The sequence below is a fragment of the Phalacrocorax carbo genome, chromosome 18 (genome assembly GCF_963921805.1).
Source record: "Phalacrocorax carbo chromosome 18, bPhaCar2.1, whole genome shotgun sequence".
In the NCBI taxonomy this organism is placed as follows: domain Eukaryota; kingdom Metazoa; phylum Chordata; class Aves; order Suliformes; family Phalacrocoracidae; genus Phalacrocorax; species Phalacrocorax carbo.
This window is the reverse complement of record NC_087530.1, coordinates 12630873-12652550: the sequence shown is the minus strand read 5'-3', so window position 1 is coordinate 12652550 and position 21678 is coordinate 12630873. Positions and strand designations below refer to the sequence as shown.

At 51.7% G+C, this 21678-nt stretch overlaps 2 protein-coding genes across 5 annotated transcripts in view; both read right to left on the bottom strand.

Annotated features, from left to right (window-relative positions):
• RABL6 (RAB, member RAS oncogene family like 6) overlaps positions 1–11858 on the bottom strand; it is a 61501-nt gene extending 49643 nt beyond the window's left edge. Inside the window, exons 1-2 of one of the 2 annotated variants that reach the window (XM_064468626.1) lie at positions 11183–11858; positions 3613–3747 (exon numbers count right to left, since the gene is read on the bottom strand). In XM_064468626.1, coding sequence (XP_064324696.1) covers positions 3613–3747; positions 11183–11312 — 265 coding nt within the window. In that variant the 5' untranslated portion in view covers positions 11313–11858. Of the gene's footprint in view, positions 1–3612; positions 3748–6994; positions 7035–11182 lie in introns of those variants that run through there. The other variant, XM_064468628.1, reaches the window with a different exon arrangement.
• An 868-nt stretch (positions 11859–12726) lies between these two features.
• On the bottom strand, positions 12727–19016 carry AMBP (alpha-1-microglobulin/bikunin precursor). Of its 3 annotated transcripts, none has more exons than XM_064468630.1 (10): positions 18806–19016; positions 17658–17800; positions 17348–17424; positions 16720–16833; positions 16129–16230; positions 15534–15571; positions 14541–14619; positions 14283–14450; positions 13939–14115; positions 12727–12915 (listed from the first exon to the last, which is right to left on the bottom strand). In XM_064468630.1, exons 1-10 carry the CDS (start codon positions 18911–18913, stop codon positions 12905–12907), a joined length of 1017 nt encoding a protein of 338 aa, XP_064324700.1. In that variant the 5' UTR covers positions 18914–19016; the 3' UTR covers positions 12727–12904. The 3 variants fall into 3 exon arrangements, with proteins under 3 accessions (XP_064324700.1, XP_064324701.1, XP_064324699.1); XM_064468631.1 differs by having other exon boundaries at positions 12727–12868; positions 14041–14115; XM_064468629.1 differs by having other exon boundaries at positions 12727–12868; positions 18806–19015.
• Between the last annotated feature and the right edge of the window lie 2662 nt (positions 19017–21678).

The following is a 21678-nucleotide window of genomic DNA, read 5'->3' as shown; positions in this document are numbered from 1 at the left end:
ACTGTTTGAACCAGACAGACCGGCTCTATGCTTTTTTATCTGAAGGGGGAAACAGAATTTCACAAAGAAACTGACTGCATGAGATCCAAGAAAACCATTTTTCCACAGGTTTTTTTCCTGTAGCTCCTGCTCGCTGATAGCCAGTAAGTTCTTCCTGTTCATCACCAGCTTCATTCCTGATTATCCTGAACACGCAAGAGGATAATTACTTTAGTGCTGCTGTGTTGGCTGTGGTATGACTCATACAGAGCAGCATTTCACCTTAATGGCTTTGGAAGGCGTGTTGCAGCAAAAAAGAGTGCAGATTCATCCTTCTAACTCGGCTTAGCATAACCCATGGATCAAACCACTCAAAAAAAAAAAATCTCTACTCAGCTGCTATTTGGCTAAGTACTTTGTAGCCAGTGGCACACCAAGACATTGCTTTCCCAGAAAACAGTGGAGAGGTGTGAGAAGACGCCAGCTGCAAGAGAGCTCATCTGAAGATAAGAATAATTGCTTTCACCAGGAATTCATAGGCAGTCAGACATATTTTCTCTCATGCAATTACATGATTCACTTCATATGCTTTGGATCACAAATCCTACAGGACAGAGCAGCTCTGCCATTCCTCACACCCAGCTATAAACCATTCAAAGTATCTGAACAACAGCATTTGCCAATTTTTATGCCAGACCCCCTTTCTAGACTACCAAACAGAGAATAAAATTGGTGACTAGCATAATCTAAAAAAGCATATATTAGGGTCAGGAACAGTAACTACTTACTTGGACACAAAAATTACAAATATCCATTACAGAGACAATTGGCACAGAAAAGTAATTCTGTTAACTGTGAGTAGGAAGAAATAACTCATTCTTCTACATTTATTAATACCTCCAGTATAGAATTTCTGAAGATATGACAAGGTGGTTAAATTCCACATCTAAAATGTAAATCATCTAATATTAGGTAATGTAAGGATCCTTCAATATTTGACAGTGATTTAATTAACATCCATAAATGCTTGCTGCCAGCTACCTCATAATGTTTATTCAAGGTAGCTTGAGAGCATGATCACAAGAAAAACAAACTTCAATTTTCCTCTACAGATTAACTCAGCCATCAGGGTGGTAATTATATCTGCACCAATTTCTCATAGTGCCCACATCACCCATCTTGGATGGAAAGTTTTCACAGCAGGAAACATACCTTAATATGTTTTTTAAACATTGGGGGTTATTTTTTAAAACAAGTTTTAAGAAGGTCAGTGGGGGATTTCCTATACTGCTGGAAATCATTACTGAGGAAACAATACAGTGTTTTACAAAGTAAAAGAAATAAAAATAGAAGGCACAATTTCATGTATAGCCTTCCAGATAGAGTAGCTCAGCAACACTTCACCTTGAGAAAAGTCCATCACACATTGCTGTCAACTCTAACCAGCAAGCTCTACAGAAACTTATCACATAAATGTTAGAACTAAGCACTAGAAATAACAAACACACCTGTGGTTACCAACATACAGCAAAAGCTGGCCTCACATGTAGCTGTTTTCTACTCCAGGATTGCATCCATACTGAAAATGCCAGTGCCTAAGCTTCAGCTCAGTAAAAGAACATATAGTCCCTAAAATATGCAGAAACACTTGAGATGACTAGATCTTTCTACATATGGAACAGTCTCCAAACACCTTTTTGCATGTGTACAAAAGCCTATATACCTACATTTTGTATACCTCTTCATATATACAAAAACGATTAGGTATGGATAAGCCTCTTAGAAATCAAATGCCAGACTCCCAGGCTGTATTTACAAACAGCACTTTTATTATCTACACAGATTAGAGAGGAAACTGAATTCTGAAGCTTTTACCCATGATATTGCAGAAATGCACAATTAACATTTCGTGCACTCTTTAGACTTGGGTATCTAAGAAAGAGGTATTTAATTTCCTACTCTGATGTAAGTCTGCTTCAGCTGAAGCACTCCAGTCTGATTTCTGAGATAGTTTCCATCATCCGAACAACCTGTATGCTCTATATTCACACGTCAATAACTGATGGGCTGATGTTCTGAGAGAGAGGATGAGGAGCCTGGGGGAAGGATGCCACAGCTAAAATAGAACATGCGAGAGGTTTTGCTGCAGATGGGGAACACCACCACATGAACACTGCAAATCTGTCAACGCCTTGGGCCAGTTGATAGGCAGAACATCAGGAAGACGGTACCCAAAATAAAGATACTTTATGAAGAGACATAGAAGCTAACAGGCACACTTTTGTATCACGGTCACCTGGAGAGCCCCCATCAAAGAATCTGAAAACCTGTGACATCAGGCTTAGCTCAACATCAGATCCTGAGTGAAAGAAAACCGCTAGTTGCACTGAGGAAGGATGACCTGTTGCTCTCCCACATCCAAGGCAAGTCAACCATCCATTCTTACAAACCTTTTCAACCTTTGTCAAGAGAGCACTGACTCATGTGGAAGCCCGTCTTCATAAGGGCACAAGACTCTCCAGAACTCTGGTTACCTGTGAATATACAACAGCAGTACCTGCTCGCTCTCCTTGTGTTGAACCCTATGAAGGCAACAGAGGTTGCGAGAGCACTGTCCCAAGGCTGACTGCTAGTGAACACACCCTGTGGCTCCATGATCATTATCACAAGACGTGGGCATCATGGCATTATCCAGCAATACAAATTTGATTGGTGAATTAGAATTGGTGTTTAACCAAACTACATGGTTTTTTTTTCCCCCGCAGCTGTGAGGAGACAGAGAGTACCTTGTTCAAGAAAATGCCAGAGTAGTGCAGATGGACAAGGTCTGATAACAACAAACTAACTGCTGACCTTTTTTTTTTTAAAGCAAAATCAGTCTTACAGAGCAAGTTCATATTGAGTCAGTAGTTCCCTCCACAAGGCTGTGACATTTTTGATCAGGAACCTGAAAGCCAGACTTAATGCACTGTTGAACTGTCGCCTTATGCAATTTCAATGCCTGCAGCATCTTCTCCAGGCAAGATCCAGGGCTTTCATAGCCACTTTATACTGTTAGAGCAGATGGGAAAATAAAAAGAATTCACACTTCATCTCTCAGACTCAAAAAAGCACTTAAAGCTACTGATAAGATAGTTCTGTGCTTCAGTAAGTCAGCCTACAGTTATTAGTACTACAACTGTGTTTAAAACTACACCTTCACCAGTTAGAGGATGCTCTTTAAATTTTAATCACTAAAAAACTAGTTTGCACCATGCTATTCACTTCTACGCAACACAGTAACACTAAAAGCAGGGTTACCTCAGAGACAGATTTCCATAACAGACCTGTTTTCATTAAGTCAAATGTATCACAAATATTTCCAATCTTTTGGAACACCTGTTAAACACTTTCCTTGAATTGTGGCTTCCAAAGACCTATCCTTTCGCATTTACAACATATAGTTCCTGAGTAAAGTTATTAAAAACATGACTGAGAAACTGTGAATAATAAATTAAAACAACAAGAGTAACGAGAGACCATTTTATCTCCCAAGCAGACACAGAAGAAAGAAGCAAACAAAGCTGCGGTGGAATTTCTACCCCGAAGGCACTGCCCCATGACTGTCACTCCCTCCACCCTCTTCTGTCTTACTTTTATAATTCCAGTGGATGCTGGTGACTTGGATCTCCTGAGTTGGAATATATTCCTCAATAAATTTCTTTCCCTGCAGTCGGTGCCAGAGTGTGGTTTTCCCAGTGTTCCTGTCCCCTCGGATGACAATTTTCACTGGGGAAGAGAGCAAGAAGACAAATAAAGTTGATTAAAAACAAATCAGAGAATGCTGTGAAAAGGATGTTAACTTTTTGCAAGCATTATTCAGATGTAAATAGTTCTCCCATATTATATAGGCATGATGCGGTTTGTTAAAAAACCATGAGCCTCAGTCATTAAAATTAGTGTTTATTCAGCCACTCACTAGCTCAGCAGAAAGAACTAACTTCAAGATTGAATCTTCAATATCTGCACAACTTCAGCCAGCTAAGTCTTTGCTCCTTCCATCCTCCCGCCTTTCCTACTTCTACCTAGCCCCTACTCCTCCCACTCTGCCATACCTTATTCCTTTGCTGTTCTTTTTTGCCAGGCTCGTCCTTCAATTACCTCCTCTATCATTCCCATTTCTCCTTAAACATCTCTCATTCCTTGAGAAAACAGAATCATAGAATTGTTTAGGTTGGAAAGGACCTTTAAGGTCAAGTCCATCTGTTAACCCAGCACTACCAAGTCCACCACTAAACCATATCCCTAAGCACCACCTCTACATGACTTTTAAATACCAATGGGGATGGTGACTCAACCACTCCCCTGGGCAGCCTGTTCCAATGCTTGACTACCCTTTTGATGAAGAAATTTTTCCTAATATCCAATCTAAACCTCCTGTGGGGCACCTTGAGGCCATTTCTTCTTGTCCTATCACTTGTTACTTGGGAGAAGAGACCAACCCCCACCTCGCTACAACCTCCTTTCAGGTAGTTGTAGAGAGCGATATAGTGTCCCCTCAGCCTCCTACTCTCTTCCTAGACCCAGCTGCCCACTGAAAGCTCAAGGACCAGTCTTCAGCTGAGCCGATCAGGCAGGGTCTTGTGTTCAGAAGTGCTGCTCCCTACATCCCAAAGGTGTGTGACTCTGACCCCTGCCACTGGTGAAACTGTTCTTCTGGGATGGTGTTGGAAGAGCTGAGAAGCAGCTTCTGGTGAACATCAGTACAGAGTTAAGCTGACGTCACTCTCAGATATCCCCAGATTTCTTGTGCTGGGGCAGCATCCCCTTTTTCAGGGGAAGCAGAACAAGACTGTATATTGCTATTCAGCTGCTACAGCTCACAGCCCAGGTAGTCTCAATGCCAGGCAATCCCTGGCAAGGACAAGGGGCAAGGTAGTTTACATTCACAGGGGTCTATCTTAAACTGCCCCCAATAAATTCACCAAACTGTCTCTGTTGATGGTCACAGTTTGACTAAAACTAAATCAAAATCAGTCTATCTTTCCTGCATTAGAAACAAGCTAAACTGAACCAAAACAAGCATGCTCCTTTGGGGACATACGCTCACTTAAATAACAGTGAAATAAAACCAAGAGAAACTGAATCTCTGTGGGTCCTCCGTGTGTCAGAGGGACAGTCTCCAACACCAGAGCCATCTCTTAGCTGGTTTTAGGTGTGGGTGTACTGATGACACTCGGCAAAGGCATCCTCAGAACCTGCAGCCTCAGGCAAAGGCACACCAGCTCTGCTACCACCAGCTGCTGAGACCACTCAGCTGACCTACCCCACAGGCCTGTGCTTGTATCTGCAGCGAGGAAAGTCAGTGGAGAAATTCACTCAAACCCTCCCAAGGAAGTGTCCAAAATGTCATAAACTGTACACAACCCAGGAAAGTAACTTCTGTAGCAATTAATGAACTTTCCAGCCCCTACCCTAACGTTACTTTGTTCTTTCTGAAAACAGTATGTTTTCAGAAAGTTCTAAATCTTCTGTTACATTATAGGATTGGTTTTTTTAAATACCATCCTTGTTTTAAGTGGCAATCACAAGGCTATTGGGAAAGGTAGCTTGACTTGAACAGAATGTTTATGCTTGTGTTTTGAATAGAAGCTTTTACCCCTTAGAAAATGGGCCACTCAGAGACATCTAATGGCAGATTCAGGTGATTAACATTACATTGTGCATCATCATTTGGGCAAGGAAATCTCAGTCTGAAGGCTGCCTTCTACTGTGACTCAGGAGTAATTGCTGACGTTTCAGGAAAAAAGTTTCAGAGATAAACCTTAAGGTAAAACAAACAACATATGCAAAGTCTATGGAAGAGTTTTGCCTGGTGAAATTTTGTGCTGCAGTTCCACTATCCTTTTGTTGTTGTACACTGAGAGGCACTGCTGTTTATTCTTTTTAAAAGTTACTTATTAAAAGAGCAAAAGGATAATAAGGGCAAAAATCACTTCACTTACAGGTCCCAGAGCACCTCTGCAGAGACAACAAACCATTTCCTGTCACCCTCTGTGTGATTCTGTTTCCTGCTCACAGATGGTGAAACAATCAATGGAGGATTCCTTTCATTTTTCTTAATCTATGCAGCAAGTCCATGGCATAGGCAGAATGATATTCCATTTGCCCCTTTAAAACCCAAGCGTTTCTAAATGCTCTCACTGCCTACCTTAGACATTTTAAAATTTATACTCCCCCATGAAGTGTGGCATGAGATACCTTCAAAGTGAGTTCTAAGGGACAAATAGACCATTCCTTAAAGAGTGAGGCTGCTCAAGATGCACTTTCAGGATCACTCCCAGGTGACTTGACTGTGAGCCCTCCCCAGAAGGCAATCTTACCTCCCCTGGGACCTTCCTAGTGCCAACAGCATTATTTATGCAGCTACACACTGAGCTGGATCAAGGAACTGAACTGGCTGAAAACTAACCCCAAAATTATTCCTCTACAGTTTTCTTCACTAGCTCAAGTGCCCAGCTGCATGAGCAGTAGGAGCAGCACATGGGAGGCACAGCTGGAGTGGCAAGGACATCACCCCTACCCCTCAGCAGCTCACATTTAGATCAACGGAGGGTGCTTGTGGCACCACATGCTTAGTTTGAACAGGTTCAAAGGCCCTTTCCAGCTTCAGCACACTCCATGCTAGGATCTCTTTCCTCCTGCATAGTGCATGAGTTCTCACTGACTTCTCTTCCTGAAGAAAGAAAAAGTCTTTAAAAACAGAACAGGAAGAAGGCAGGTGACATAAATAATTTTTAGCAAAACAAGATCTCTATTTGGGACTTTGTCTAGGGCAGGTGTACTCAGCAACAGGCATCTGCAAGACAGGAAGAGCTGAGTGAGCTTCAGGGCACAGCCAGGCAGGTACATCGCAGGCCTGGCTGTGTCTGAACACAGGAGGAGGACCAGTAATTATGGGTGAGGTTAGTACTGTCACCTATGGGACAATAACAATTGATGCCTTATTTTGATTTTAAGTTAAATCAGTACTTACTGCAAACAGCCATAGGTTTGTAGCAAAACAGGAGAATTATCTGTGGGAAGAAGGGTAGGGATGGGGAAGAGATCAAGATGTGAGGAAAAAGCTAAACAAATCACTTTATTCATATTGTCACTGCATCAGGCGAAACAGAAGGATCTCCATTTTCCAGATAGGGAAATGGAAGCAGAGCAGTGAAGATGCAGGCCCAGAGAGCAAGGTCTCAGACCAACCCAGAACTGGAAATCAGGAGCTCCCACCACTGCCCACATTGCCCCAGGACGGTGCAGCAAGTAAGGATCTCAGACCCTGCAGCAAAGACCCCTGAACTTCTCTGCTAATAATTCCCATATGGAGGGTCATAACCTTGCCCTCATTAAGGTCTTTGGGACTGTGGCTACAAGGCTGCAATTCCAATGCTTTAAGCTGGTTCTGCTGCCAAAAGAAGCACACCTGATCTGCAGACGCCCCAAGCACGCTTCCCAGTGGGAACAGGCCAAACAGCAGTCAAAGCAGGTTTTCCACAAGTTGCACAAACACCTGTGTCAGCAGTAGCAGAAAACATAAGATGGGAGGCAGGAGGAAGAGGGGAAGCCTTTCTTTTGGGAGTAGTGCTGAACAAAAATACTTGAAACTACAGAGTCTGGGAACTACTACTCTAAAACAACACAAAAGAAGTAAGGACTATAATGATTACCAAAAGAATACACAGTATTAATTAAGTTTTGTCTTTTAAAGCACATTTTAGGCAGAAAAGGCATAAGGGGAGGGACTGGGGGGAATTCCTGGAGCTACTGACTTTGGTATCCCAGCACTGGTGACTGTTCCAGGGAGGCCTGCAGCTCACCAGGAGGGCAGCCCATGCTCCAGGCACACACAGTGGTGGGGTTAGTCAGGTGGTGCACACTGGATGCAGTGTTAAGAATAAATCGCAGAGCAGAAGGCGTACCATGTTCTGGGCAACAGGACAGATGGATCTGAACCTGTAACACTTCCATGTCTTTTGCTCCTGTCACTGACCAACCACCAATGGGTAACTCCCAGGGAATCCTCTTGTCAGTGTAACCCAGCCAGAACCATTCATTTCACCCTTGTTTGCCCATCACTGCCTTACAGAAACTTTCACATTTGAGTAGCCTGGTGCTGGTACTTCATTCTGTAATTTGCCTTGTAATTTCTTTAAACAAGCACCACAGCCAAAGGAACGAGACCCACCTTGCTCACTCTCCACTGAGCCTACTCGCTCTGGCCTGTGCTACCCTCCCTGGGCCAGCACAGTCATCCTAACAGTGATGCAGCAGACCTGGTCCAAGTTCAGGCTATTCCAAGCAGGAAAAAAAGAGCAAATTTTTACAAAGATTGTTTCCCCGTACTTGGAACTGTGACCTCCCATAAACACCTGAGCCATTACATACATGGCACAGTCCCACATAATTTTTGTCTTGGTACCCTCCATAGTGGTCAGGGAACTCTATTGTTACTAGGGCCACAGTATGTAAAATGCAGAGGGTCCATGGAGATGATAAAGAAAGCAAATAAAGAGCGTGTGTGCTGGGAATGCAGTATGAAAATGCTTTTGTTTCGGAATAGGATGTCCCATGCAGAGGAAGTAGCTGCTGCTGAGGACCAATACTGGCCTTTGCTCTTGTAATTTCATTAGAAATCTAAACCTACCCATCCTACAACACTCTTCCTTTTGAAAACTTAACTGAGAGACACCATCAAAACAAATCTTTTCAGTTTAACATACTATCCAGTGCTTATAATCCTCAGTGCCATGAAAACGCCACACAATCTTCAGTATCAACTCAAATGGTGGGGCCGTCTGGTTACAAAATGTACTTAACAGCTGTGAAGGCTGTCACAGCACGGCCTGTTCTGAGCCACACAGCAAGGCACCAAGAGCCAGGTGATAAGGCCCATGTCCCAGCCGTTTGCTGCCCACTTTATCAGCAGCAACTCAAGGCATTCTCAGCACACTAAATATATTTCTGGGAAGGAAACAGGCTTCGGTTCACCATCAGTAACGGTCTGTGCAAGCAAGGAAACATTTTTGTAAAACCAGTCATCACAGCTTGTTTTGGTTTAGGTCCAGGCAACTCCAGGGGAACAGAGGAGTCTTAAAGATCCGTGTGTGTTAATGGTGGCTACAAAAACACGTTTTGCACCCCCCTGCTTCATGTCACGTATTGGCTAGGAAAGGATCATTGGCAATGCGTAAGATTTGCAGCTCTGCCCCTCCTGAGCAACGGCCCTTGTAATGACAGCCCACCACAGCCCACCTTCAACTTAGACGGTAACCACACTGTGCTGGAACCTTCCCCATCTACCCAGTGCCGTGGCTATGTAGGGTACTTTGAAGACCTTTCATAAGCCTGCCTGTATCTTCTACAAATATTATATAACAGCAACCCTAGGAAGAGTTACTATGGAGATTGGAAATCTTCCCTTAAGGTAGTGACAGAAAGCTGCAGTTTTATTCCAGATAAGAAAGCAGTAACTACAACACAAATCCTGATAAAACAAGGCACAAACCAAAGAGCTTCCCGAGGCTTTCAGTAACAAGACAAAAAGCATCAAAGCTGCAGTTGGTAGCTCAGCCATTGGCATTTTTGGCCTTGCTGTATTAATGGCAAGCAGGTACACATCCATGCAGGTTCACTGACAATGCAGTTAGTGAACATGTAACAGAGTTGTCCCCACCGACTGCTGTGCCAGCAGGATGCAGCTGATCCGTACTACCTGCAGCACAAACGTTCACTCTCTGAAAAGTGAACTGCTTTCTCGTACTTAATTCACAAGCTAGTATTAGCTACCTGATCTCAAACATGGACTAGCGAAGCACGTGGATGTGTTCTGGTCTGTGGGCTGCACAAAGCCTCTGCACAAATCAATAGTTTTTAACTAGCAGATCTCCAGGTACGTGTTTAATGATGCAATGCTGAATTCCACAGCACATCCTCACCCCATCTTTCACTGGAGATCATGTCTCTTAACAGCACCACTGTGCTTCTGTTCACATTCATGACTGCTTGCTAAGGCACTAATTTTCTAAAGTAAGCACTACTGGCATATCTAATAGATGTGCTATGGATAAAGGCACCCAATGCTCTCCCTAGTAAAGCAGAGAGCTTCAAAACATATGAGTTCAAAAGCACATTCAATAGTGATAATACTAAACAAAGCAAAAAAAAGCCCCAAACCCCAAAGTGCTAACCTCTCCCTTCATGTTCTGTTTCAGATTAAGATCCAACATAAGCTCTATTGCTCCAGCACGTGTGCCTTTACGGAAATTATTCAGTGCCACATTTACAAATCAGTCTCCTTCTCAACTGCCGATCTCTCAGCCTTCTGCAATCTGACTTCACTGCCTGTCTGGATCCAGACAGATGAGCTGATACTCGCAACACTCTCTGGTACCATCTATTTTCAGCAAGGATGACATAACTACCATCCCCATCTCACAATTGTTACTTTGGGATGTATTTCGCATACTTGCAATGCCCTCCTGAAACATTACATTAGAAGTAACCTTTACTGAGCTTCAAGGGAAAAATGCAACCCTAAGCTCAACACTGAAAGGAAAAGAAGTTCTGAAAACATTCCCTGAGAAAACAGCAAATGTATCAGTTGCAGAAAAGACGGTCGGAATGAAATTATGTACCAAAGGCACATAAAGGCATACATCACTTACCTTTTATTAAAACCTGTCAGGGCAGAGCTTTTCAATAGACCCTTATCATATAACCACTAGAGCATAATTACAAATACCATTATCCTGGGCTGCAGGGAAGGTCACCCACACACTCAGGGGAGTTACTCTCTTGATACTTTAACTGACAAAAATTGATTTACAAGGAGCCCTCTCTTGTGCCACAGTCAGTGGAAAGCAGGCAGGTGTTCAGGACATCTGCTGACTGGGGACACTGCTGCACTACAGGTTCCCAAGTCCCGCACAGGAAGATGAAAGTTTCCCATCCCTTACTCCTCCCACACGCTCTAACATTTAACTGCAAACTTGGCTTTGGGCAAACACTGGCAAAAGCACCACCACGCACAATGAAAGCATATGCACTTCACAGTCCCACCGAGGTCCCTGGGCACGCTCTGGGGCATCAGATGGCATGGACCGATGCGGCTTGCCTCCCACCCGGGGCTGGCTGTGCCCCCCGACAGACCCCCCGAGGCAGGGCTCCGACTCACTGTTATACTGGACTCCCTTGGCAAACCTCCTCTGCAGAGCCTGGTTCATTGACTGCAGCCCCGCGGGGATATTCTTGTCTCTGACCGGAGTCTGGTCCGAGCCCACCAGCTTCTTCAGGGCTGAGAACATTTTTCTGGTCCCGCACCTGCGCCACCACCTCCAGGAAAAGGGCTGCGGCTCAGGGGCAGGGCGGCCTCGGGGGGGGCATAGGGGAGGTCACGGCTCGGAGGGCGCGGGTGAACCAGGACCGGGGCAGGGCTGGACCGGCCATGAGGGGCGTCCCGGGCTCGGCAGGGAGGAGGTGTGCGGGTCCGGCCCGGCCCGGCCCGGCGCGACGCGGCAGAGAGACAAGGGGAGCGGAGGGGGCTCAGCCGGGTCCCCGCCGTGTGACGGGGAAGGGGCGCTAGCCGGGCATGGCCCGGGGTCGGGGCGGCGCGGGGGAAGGGGTCCGTGGGGCCGGGGCGGCGGCTTAGCCCCGCCGGGCGCCGCCGCTGAGGGCCAGGCGCCAGGAGCGGAGGCTGCACGGGGCTCCCGCCGCCGCCGCCATCTTGCCTCTTCCGCCTCGCCGCCGGGGAACGGGGCGCGCGCGGCGCCGGGTACGGCGGCTGGCAGGGGCCAGCAGGGCGCGGAGCGCGGCCGGCGGCCGGGGCACAAGCGGGTCTTGGTACGCCGTGGACGCGACCCCCCAGGACCCCCTCTGACCCCCCCAAGGCCGACTGTAACCTTACCCTTGCCAGACCCCCGCAGTCCCCTTATGCGACCTCCATAAGCCCTGTCATCCCCTCCTGGGACCCTCATAGCCCCCCAAGACCCTCACAGTCCCCTCCTCTGAGCTTCATAGTTCCCCCTCATGTGACCCCCAGAAACCCTGTAACCCCCTCCTGGGACCTCCATAGTTGCCCCGTGACCCCCATAACTACTATAATCCCCTCCTGGGGCCACCCCAGCATCCCTGGGACGCCCCCCCCCCCCCCCCCCCGACATTTCTAACCCCCTCCTGGGACCCCTATAGCCTCCTGTAATCTCCATAAACCTTGTAATCCCCTCCTGTGACAACCCCAGTTGTCCCCTGTGACCCTCATAGCCCCATAATTCCTTCCTGTGACCCCTCAGGGTCCCCTCTGACACCCAATATGCCTTGCTGTAAACCCCACGTAACCCACCCATGATCCCTATCCTGGCCCATGACTGCGCCTTCCCAGTCCCACCATGACTGCCATGCAGCAGCAATTGTTCATCTTTAGGGAGGAGCAGGCACCTGTTCCCCACCTTGCTGATCTCTTCCCAGCTGCCCATCACCATCCCTTGGGAAATGGGGGGCCGAACCCCACCCAGTGGGACGCCCTGACACCCTTGGTGCCCTGGTGGGCCACCAGGCACCATGTGGGCAGAAGGATGAGGAAGGGTGAGAGACTCCGTGGGGAGCACCCAGCAGCCCCGCAGAGTGGGGGACATCCTACTGGGGAGGCCAGTGATCCCCTGCCTCTCCCTGACTCCCCACCCTGCTCCCCACCAGCTTGAGGATGGACACTGGACTCATTGGTTACATTAGAGACATTTACTGCTGGAGGCACCTCCTGTGCTGCCAGCAGCTCCTGGCACCCTCCTGTGGAGCCCCAGTGCTGGGTGCTGGCAGCTCATCCTCCACCGGTGTCAGTTTGACAGATGCAGAAACTCCTCGTCCTCTGCAAGCGGAGACATGCACAGGGTGACGGGCAGACCTACAGACCCCCTCCGCGCCCCACAGACAGACAGCTGTGGTTGCTGCTTCCCACTTTGTCCCTGCTGTCAGTGATGGGGCAAGCAGTCTAGATCCTCCATGCACCCCTGTGCTGTCCTGCAATGTCACTTTGTGTCCCACCACCCACCATGGTGGCATTACTGCACTTTATATTGGTGATAGGGATAATAAAAGATGGACTTTGCCCTAAGACAAGTTACTCTGGCCCCATCTCCCATCTGTGGGGACACAGTAAGCCCCTAGCTGCTGCCCCACTGGGAGCAGGCTCTTTCAGGGCTGGCTGTGGTTGAAGACCCCTGAGCTCACCCCTCTCTGCGGGAAGACTTCCCCTGCCATGCTCCTGAGAACCTGTTTTCCGTTCACCCGAGGGCTGAGCAGTGTCCATTGTGTTTCCCAAGGAGGTTCAGTACGGAAACCCCTGTGCTGACTAGAGCTTGAGGGTCTAGCAGGCATCACGTGGAGAGTACACCCCTGGCGGGGACCCCGGTTTGGTCCTTATTTGGTGTCAGGGTCCCTACACCCTCCCAAATCTTTCAGCCACTCTTCCCTCACTGGCATCCCCTGCCTGGGGGCTGTCGCCTCCACTGCTCCCCACTGCACCCCAGCCTGCTTGGGGCCATTCCCACTTGTACGGAGACTGTTTTGAAGTTCAGTCACAGCCTCAGTATGTCTGCAGCCTATTTGTACCCTGCTGTGCAATACTGTCTGTAGATTAATGATGATGTTCCTCAGTCCATCAGAGTCCCTGACCCAGGACAGGCTCTTCCCAGGCACAGCACAAAACCATCCCAGACTCACCCCAGATGCATCCTGGACCCATGAAAAACCCATCCCAGGCTTATCCCAGACTCAGGATAGACCCATCCTGAACCCATCCAGAACCAGGACAGACCCATCCCAAGACCCATCCCAGATCCAGGACTGCCCTGTCCCAACCCCAGGTGCAGGCTACTGCCCCAGCTCCCCGGCACAGCGCAGTGTGGTGTGGGCAGAGTGTGGGCAGGGTGGGGGTACCTGCCAGCAGAGGAGCCCCGCAGTACTCCTTGCACTCCTTCTCTGAGTAGAACTGGTTCCCGTTGCCCTTGCAGCCTCCATAGCTGAATGTGACGCACTTGCCTTGAGCTGCGTCGAAGGCCCAGCGCATCACCGGCTTCTGGCAGGGACCCTGGACGATGGGCAACCTGCAGGCAGCTGTGGGGACAGGGGGCTGCTCTCAGGGCAGGAGGTTCAGGCCCCCCCCCCCCATGGATGCTGGACATGTGGGGTTTGAGGTCACTCTCAGATCCCCTCTGATGCCTCAGCAAAGGCACCTCCCATGCCCTTGCCCCACTGGGATGTCTCCTGGTTGCCCTGCTCACCCTCCGTCCGGCACGCCTGCAGGCACTCCTTCTCTGAGTAGAAGTTGTTGCCGTTGCCCAGACAGCCACCATAGAGGAAGGTTTCACAGGCCATGGAGGAGGAGTTGTAGAAGAAGCGGGAGAGCATCCCGCTGCAGGGCCCAGGGTCCTGGCTCAGCCGGCATGAGTCTGTGGATGAGCACATCATGGGCTCTCACAGGCGAACAGGGTTGCAGGGCAGAGCGATGCCCAGTGCAGCCCCCCTGCCCTAGGACGTACCTTCCTTATTGCCGACGTAAGGGAGCAGGGGTCCTGCGGCCGAGCCCTCCTCAGCAGGCAGGACCGCTCTCCGCACCCTCTGCACAGGGAAGGAAGCACAGAGCTGCTGTCAGCCCCTCCCTGTGGGATCTGCCACCCACCCCATCACCCCCAGACCCCCGATGCCCCCAGGATGGGCTATGTTAGGGGCTGCTCTGCTGTGTGCTGCAGGCCATGCAGGTTCCAACCCTCTTCAGTGCTCCCAGCACATGTCCAGTCATCGATCTTGGGTCAAGAGGCCATGGTCCCTCCACACCTCACAGACTTCCCAGCCCTGTGCTCATCCCAGCTGGATGGCAGGGTTGTATATTTTGGATAAAGACACACAAAGTGTCCCAGTCATGCCCTGTGCTGGGCTGGGGACATGTGTCTCCTCTCACTGACGCAGGATGGTGTGTCCTCCAGATGTGTTACCTGCTCTCAAGTCAGCTGGGCTTTCTCCTACGAAAGTCCCATTCCCTCCTGAAAATACTTCTAAACTCAACTGTGCAAGATCAGGAGGTGCTGCGTAACTGTAGCCAAAGGATCAGTGAGGCACTGAGCTGCCTCTCCATCCCTGGAGGGGGAGCCCATAGCCTGGCTGAGGCACCCACAGCCAGGCAAGGAGCAAGGAGACACCAGACTCCACATGCGACAACTTTCACCCCATGAAAAAATCAGAGTAGGAAAGGGCTGTTGTCTTCCACTTGGGAACAAGCCCCAGTGCCCACCTGGTCCCTGGGGCCCTCACCCTGCAGACTGCGCCTGTCTGTGCCCTCGTTCTCACAGGCAAAGCCCCTCAGTGGAGATGAAAGAGCATGTCCCAGGGCAGTCAGTGGAGCTGCTGCCCAAACAACATATCCTGCCCACGGAGCCTGGACCCTGGACACCGGACACCAGGTCTCCAGTAGGTTTGGCTTGGAGGGGATGTCCCAGCCTTGATCCATCTCAGGAGGTCCTGGATGGACCACTCACCTCGGGGGGAGTTGCAGTCTCCTGGGGGATGCATTCACCTGGCCCAGATGACAGAGGAGAAGATCAGCAGCATGTGAGAGGGATGGTGTCCTGACAAACTCATCTCACCGTGGTCCTGTACCATGCACACACAGGACCCTGGGGGAGGGGATGCCCTCCCAGTTTCACCCCAGCATTCTTCCCCTCTTGCTGCTTTCCACCTTCCACTCGCAGGAGCATCACACTACCATCCTCACACTCACCTGCATCATGCTAGCACTTTCTGGCCCTAGGCAGAGCTGGGAGCTCTTCAGGTCCTGGGAGCACCCAGCCATGGGGAGCAGTCATGAGTGCCCCTGCACCCTTGTCCCAGCACAGCGTTGTGGGGTGCATTGATCTGACATCCCAGCAAGGACCCCACCGACTGGAAGATGACGGAAGCTTGGCTGATACATGGCCTGTCTCCTTCCCGACCCATCCTACCGAAGCCTTCACCTCTCCTCCCTCCACCCTGACCATCCGCCCATCGTGCCATCCTCACACACTAATCAGCCCCAGTGCACTGACATGCTGGGGGGACAGGCAGTGGGAGAGGTGCTTCCTCGTGCTAGGTTACCTCTGTTGGCCAGGATGAAGATGGAGTCTGCGGGGATGCCCATCTCCAGAGCCAGCTGCTGGAAAGACTCAATGAGATCCTGCCGCAGTTCTGGGCTCCTCCCTGGGCAAGGGAACAGGCTGTGAGTGGGGTTGGTGTGGGAGGAGGTCTGCATGCAGCCCACCAAACACTCACCAACCCACAATGCTCAGGCAGCTGCAGGCAGGCCCGGTACCAGCCTCCTGGTCCCACCCAACCTCTCCTCCATTATTCTTGACCAGCCTTGACCAAGGCCTTGGACAAAGTGGTTTTAATGTCTCTCGATCATGAAAGACAGCATCTCCCACTGCTTCAGGGCCTGGGTTTCTTCCAAGCAGATATTGCCACCTTCATCCCAAACAACAGACTGGTTTGGATGTTCATTGTGTGATGTGGCTCTAAGCTGAGCCTTAAGATTCAGCCTCTGCGGTGCCAAAGACGAGCTGGTTCAAGGCACCACTTCCAAAGCCATGGCCAGGTCCCTCAAGGCAAAGAGACCCTTAGGTGGTGTTTCTGAGCTGCATGGGCCCACCTCAGAGCCTGTTTGCCCCTAAGAGCTGTAGCCAGACATACCGTACAGCTTCAGGGTGGTGCTTGGGCCAAAACTACTTTTCTTCTTCAACAGAATGACAGCGTATTCTTCGTAGTTGGTGCGGAGTACGTAGGACCGGATAGACACATCCCATTCTGGGTGAGACAGAGACACAGGGGACATCATTTCTGCCCCTCAGGGAGAAATGGGGCAGTGTAAGACAGCCCCAGAGCTGAGGGCTGAAATCAGGCAGCTGATTCAAGAAAATAGTTGATTTTTGGGAAGCAGAGTCTGATACAACCCTGGATTTAGGCTCACCAGCCTCTTCTTAGTCGAGGGAATTGGAAACCAAGGGTGGCAGACAACTGACATAAAACCAATGCTCCTGAAAGGTGGCTGGTGGGAGCTTCCCTCAGCTTGGGACCATGGGGCCAGAGGGATCTGACTGAACATCTCATAGTCCCATGCCTATGCAGGGACAGTACTGAAACAGCCCCTTTCCCCAACTTCACTCCGTACTTTGGCTGGAAATGGCCCAAACTCTAGAGTGGCTTCTAGGCCCTGCTCTCTTGAACCCTTTCCCAGCCAGATCTGCCCGGTGCTGGGTCCCATTGCCCAGCCACGCTGTAGCTCTTGGGGCCAAGCAGGTGGGCAGTGTGTCCAACTTACTGGGGTTATAGTAGGTGTATTTGCCGGGTGTGCTGGTTTTCTGGTACTCTCCAGAGATGAGAGTGCAGTCACCTTGCCTGGAGGGAGGAGGAAGACAATCAACTGCTTGTTTTTGCTGGTTATTGCACAAAAATCTTGTCTGGGGCACAAAGGCCATGGCACGGGACCCCTGAAATCCCCCTGCCCAAGGCATTGGGTATGTGAACCCAATCCATCCCCTCCTCAGGGCTCTGATGTCAGCCAGAGCAAGCAACCCCCATGTCTTGTTCCAGCCCCTGGGAGACACAGCACCCACATCAGCACCCCATACCGCAGCCTGGTGCTGGCAGTGCTGATCTGGTCGGTGCTGGGGCCAGGGCCCAGCACCAGCGTGCCCATGCTGAATTTCTCCTTGTAGTTCTTCATCCATTTGCAGGTTGTGCCGATGGCGATGTCATACCACTTCCCGTACATCTGCCGGGAGAAGAAAGGGACATCTCCACCATGAGCCCTCTCCACCGAGGTGGGGCATCTCCTGGTTTTCTGCAGAGCTGAAATATTCAAGGCCAAGAGAGCAACGGGGCGTTTCATGGTGCACCCCCTATGGTGCAGGGCGCCAGGGCCAGAGCTGCTGCAGGATTTGGGAAGTGGATCAGCACCGAGCAGGATTTTCCTGAGTCCCCAGACCACCAGGCAGGGCTGGAGGCATCAGGCTGGCATCCCACCATGTGTCCCAAGAAAGCCTAGACCTAGGCACATGTGTGGGGCTGTGCAGATCCTGGCAGGGGATGGGGCTGGCTGCAGATCTGCACTCTACATCCCACACGACTCCTGCACACTGGGGCTGCCTGCGGGCTCTGCCCACACCTCTTGGGCTGGGCAGATCATAGAATCATAGAATTATTACACTTGGAAAAGACCTCTAGGATAATCAAGTCCAACCTTCAACCCGACAACACTGTGCCTCCTAAACCATGTCCCCAAACACTATGCCTACACATTTTTTTAACACCTCCAGGGATGGTGACTCCACCACCGCTCTGGGCAGACTGTTCCAATGCCTGACCGCTCTTTCAGTAATTTTTCCTAATATCCAATCTAAATTTCCCCTGAAGTAGCTTGAGGCCATTTCCTCTCGTCCTATCACCAGTGATTTGGGAGAAGAGACCAACCCCCACCTCACTACAACCTCCTTTCAGGTAGTTGTAGAGAGCAATAAGGTCTCAGATCAACAGACGTCTCACGGGCTTCATCTGCCCTGGCCATTTGGGCTCCAGCCACCCTGCTGAGGTGCCTGCTGGGGTGAGTCTGGGGGGCACTCTCTGACCAGCATCCTGGGAGGGCCACACTGCCAATGCCTGTCCCACACAGCCTGACGTGGGCATAGGTAACATCTCCCTCCTTTCTGGAGGAAAATTAAATAAAGATTTCAGCCATCCCTTCTGCCCCCAGAATTAAGGGACCACAAGCCGCCATTACCTGCTCAGACTCAAAATTCTCCTGCACTTGGATATCCTCATCCTGGTCCCTGACAGGCGTCCCACTGGCCACGGTAAAGAGGAGGAGGGAAAGAAGACCCCAAAACATGGTGGCTGGTAGCTTCAGAGTGCTGCTGAGCCCCAGCACACCTGCAGGATGCCGGACTCTGTGCTGTCCCCACTGCGCAGCAGTGTGACCTTCAGACCACAGCCAGCGGGGCCGGCCAGCCTGGCTGGGGGGGCCTGCCAGGGGGGCATGGGGCGGCTGATGGCCCTGCACCGCCCCAGCCATGTGGCCCCGGGGGTCAGTGCTGCCCTTGGCAGTGGTGGGGATTTGCAGAGAGCTGGTGTGGGGGGCAGGAGGGTAGACGAGAATCCTGCTGCCATGCTGGGCTAAGCTCCTCACCCGTGCCTGTTCCTGCACCACTGCTTAGCCCAGACGTGGGGACAGGACCTGCCTGACAACTTTATTCTACTTTGGGACTCATGTTCCTGCCCTGGTGTCCTGCAAAGAACCCTGATGGTGCCCCCTGCCCTGGCAGACCACCCTGACCCTGCAGAGAGGAGAGGACTGAGGGGGTCCCCAGTGCTCACCCCACACTGTAACTCTGACCAGTGTCCATAGGGAGCAGACCCTGGGATGCCTGCCCCCCTTCTGGACCCCCTCCCATGGGGTCCTAAGCCAGTGGCCAATACCCAGGAGCCGGCTGGGTGTCACCCACCCCACGGCTGAGGGATCCCAGGCCCAGCAGGCGTGGGAGGCATGGGGCATGCCGTCTGTTTGTCTTTGCAGGATGATTAACTGAAACCAAACAGCCCAAGGGAAACAGCAAACAGAGCAAAGGGCAGGAGCACCTCTCTGGGCCAGCCCCCAGCTCAATATTTACAGAGAAGGGCCAGAGTTGGAGATGTGCTTGCAGGAGCTGGCCAGACTTTCACCCCTCCTCTGCACCGCGGGCCACCCATGGGCCCTTTGCATGGGACTGATGGATGTGCTGCCCGGCCTCCACGGGCTGCCCGGGTGGCAATGGTCTGGGCTGGGACAGCCTGAGCAACTCATCACGCACGTCCTTGTGGCACACCTGGGGTGTCCTCGGGAGCAAGGGAGACCTTCAGAGGTGGGGCAGAGGCATCTCTAATGATCCCACCTCATCAACCTGCCCAGTGCTTCTCTCACGCTCTGGAGGAGCCCACCTCCGTCCAGAAGCAGCCCTGGGCTCCAGCCCCCCGAGGCTGGCCTGGGGGACGCTCCCCGCGCAGGGGCCGCCGCTGCCCCCCGGCGCCCCCGGCCCCTCCAGCGCTAGGTGGCAGCCGGCGGTAAGGAATGGCAGCCCGGCCCCGCTCCCGGCCCCCGGCCCCGCTCCCGGCCCCCGCCGGGCTGCAGCCCTCGGCGGGCGGGGGCACCGCGCTGCGCCCCCGGGGCGGCGCCGGGCGGGGGGACCGGTCCCGGGAGCGCTGCAGGGGAGGGATGGCCGTTGAGCGCTCACAGCGGGGCCGGAGCCCCTGCTGCCCTGGGGGGCTTGGCGGGCAACGGTCAGTGCGGGAGGGCTGGCTGCCCACGCACCGCCCGTGCGGGGACCGGGCCTCCCCATGGCATTCGTGCACAGAAATGCCCCTCGGGACAAACGTGCCCAAACAGCGACGGACCCAGGTGTGAACAATGCAGGACACGCTCCTAAATAGCCTCTTTGGGGACCACACTTGGAGCACGCGTGCCCCATGCTGGGACCTGGCCAGGGAGGGAGGAGGATGCACGACCCTCGCACCGGTTGTCCTCCTTGCTGCTGCTGCTTGGCTCCTGCCCTGCTGCTGGGGCGCCCGGGGAGCGGAGGGAGCTGTTCCCTTCCAAAGGACAGCGGCTGGGGAAGCTGCAGGCCTGGGGCACATTCAGCCCGGTCCTCCCCTCTTCTGTGCACACTAACACTGTGTGTGGTGTGACTGTGACCATGGGCCTGTGGGCACCATCTTTGCTGGAAAAGCTGGGGAGCAGCTGTACTGGCTGCAAAACTCAGCTCATGCATGTTGCCTGTCCTGAGAAAGGCCGGGGAAAATGGTACACAGCCCCATCCCCTTGTTCACTTCCAAAAACATGCTCACTGTCCCCATCCCCATCCCTGAGGTGGCAGCTGCATTCGTGCCAGGATCACTTAATGGCTGCTTTGGCAGGGACAGGGATGGAGAAATGCCCCATGCTGCCAGAGCACAGGGCTGCGATGGAGACTTTGCAGGGTATGGCTCTCTAGGGAGTGGGGCTGCTGGGGTCCCTTGCCTGGCAACCCCAGGGATCAGCAGCTGGGACAGGCAGCTCTGGGTTCCTGTGGATGGCTCCGGCAGGGAGATGGGGCAGCAGCAGTCCTGCGGGAGCTGCAGGGCACAAGGAGCTGCCAATTTGCAGGAAGTTTAGAAAACACTTTGGTTCCAGACCAGTTGGGACAGAAAAGAAATGTGGGGAGAAACCACCAGAAAATTCCCACAGACCAAATTCCCCTGGCCCCACCAGTGCTGAGAGGCCCCCAGCAGCCCTGCAGGGCCAGGCGTCACTGTGGGGGCACGGTGGGGCTGGCGTGAGGGCAGGAGGCACGGCAGAGCCTGTGGTGACACCAGGAACTGCGAGCAGTGCCCCAAGGCCCCATGCCTTGACCTGGTGGTTGGTGGCACATCAGGCAGACCCCTGCAGAGGTGAGGGCCACCAGGACTCAGTGTCCAACAGCAGATAAAGAAGGTGCTATTTATTTGTGCAGGTCTGACTCCCCTCCTCTCCCACCCCCCACCAGCTGTATTATGGGTTAGAGGAGACACTCCTGCCTAGTCCCTTCAGCGTCCCTTTATGGACCTGTTGTCCATGAGCTCATCCAGTCCCTTTCTGAACCTGCC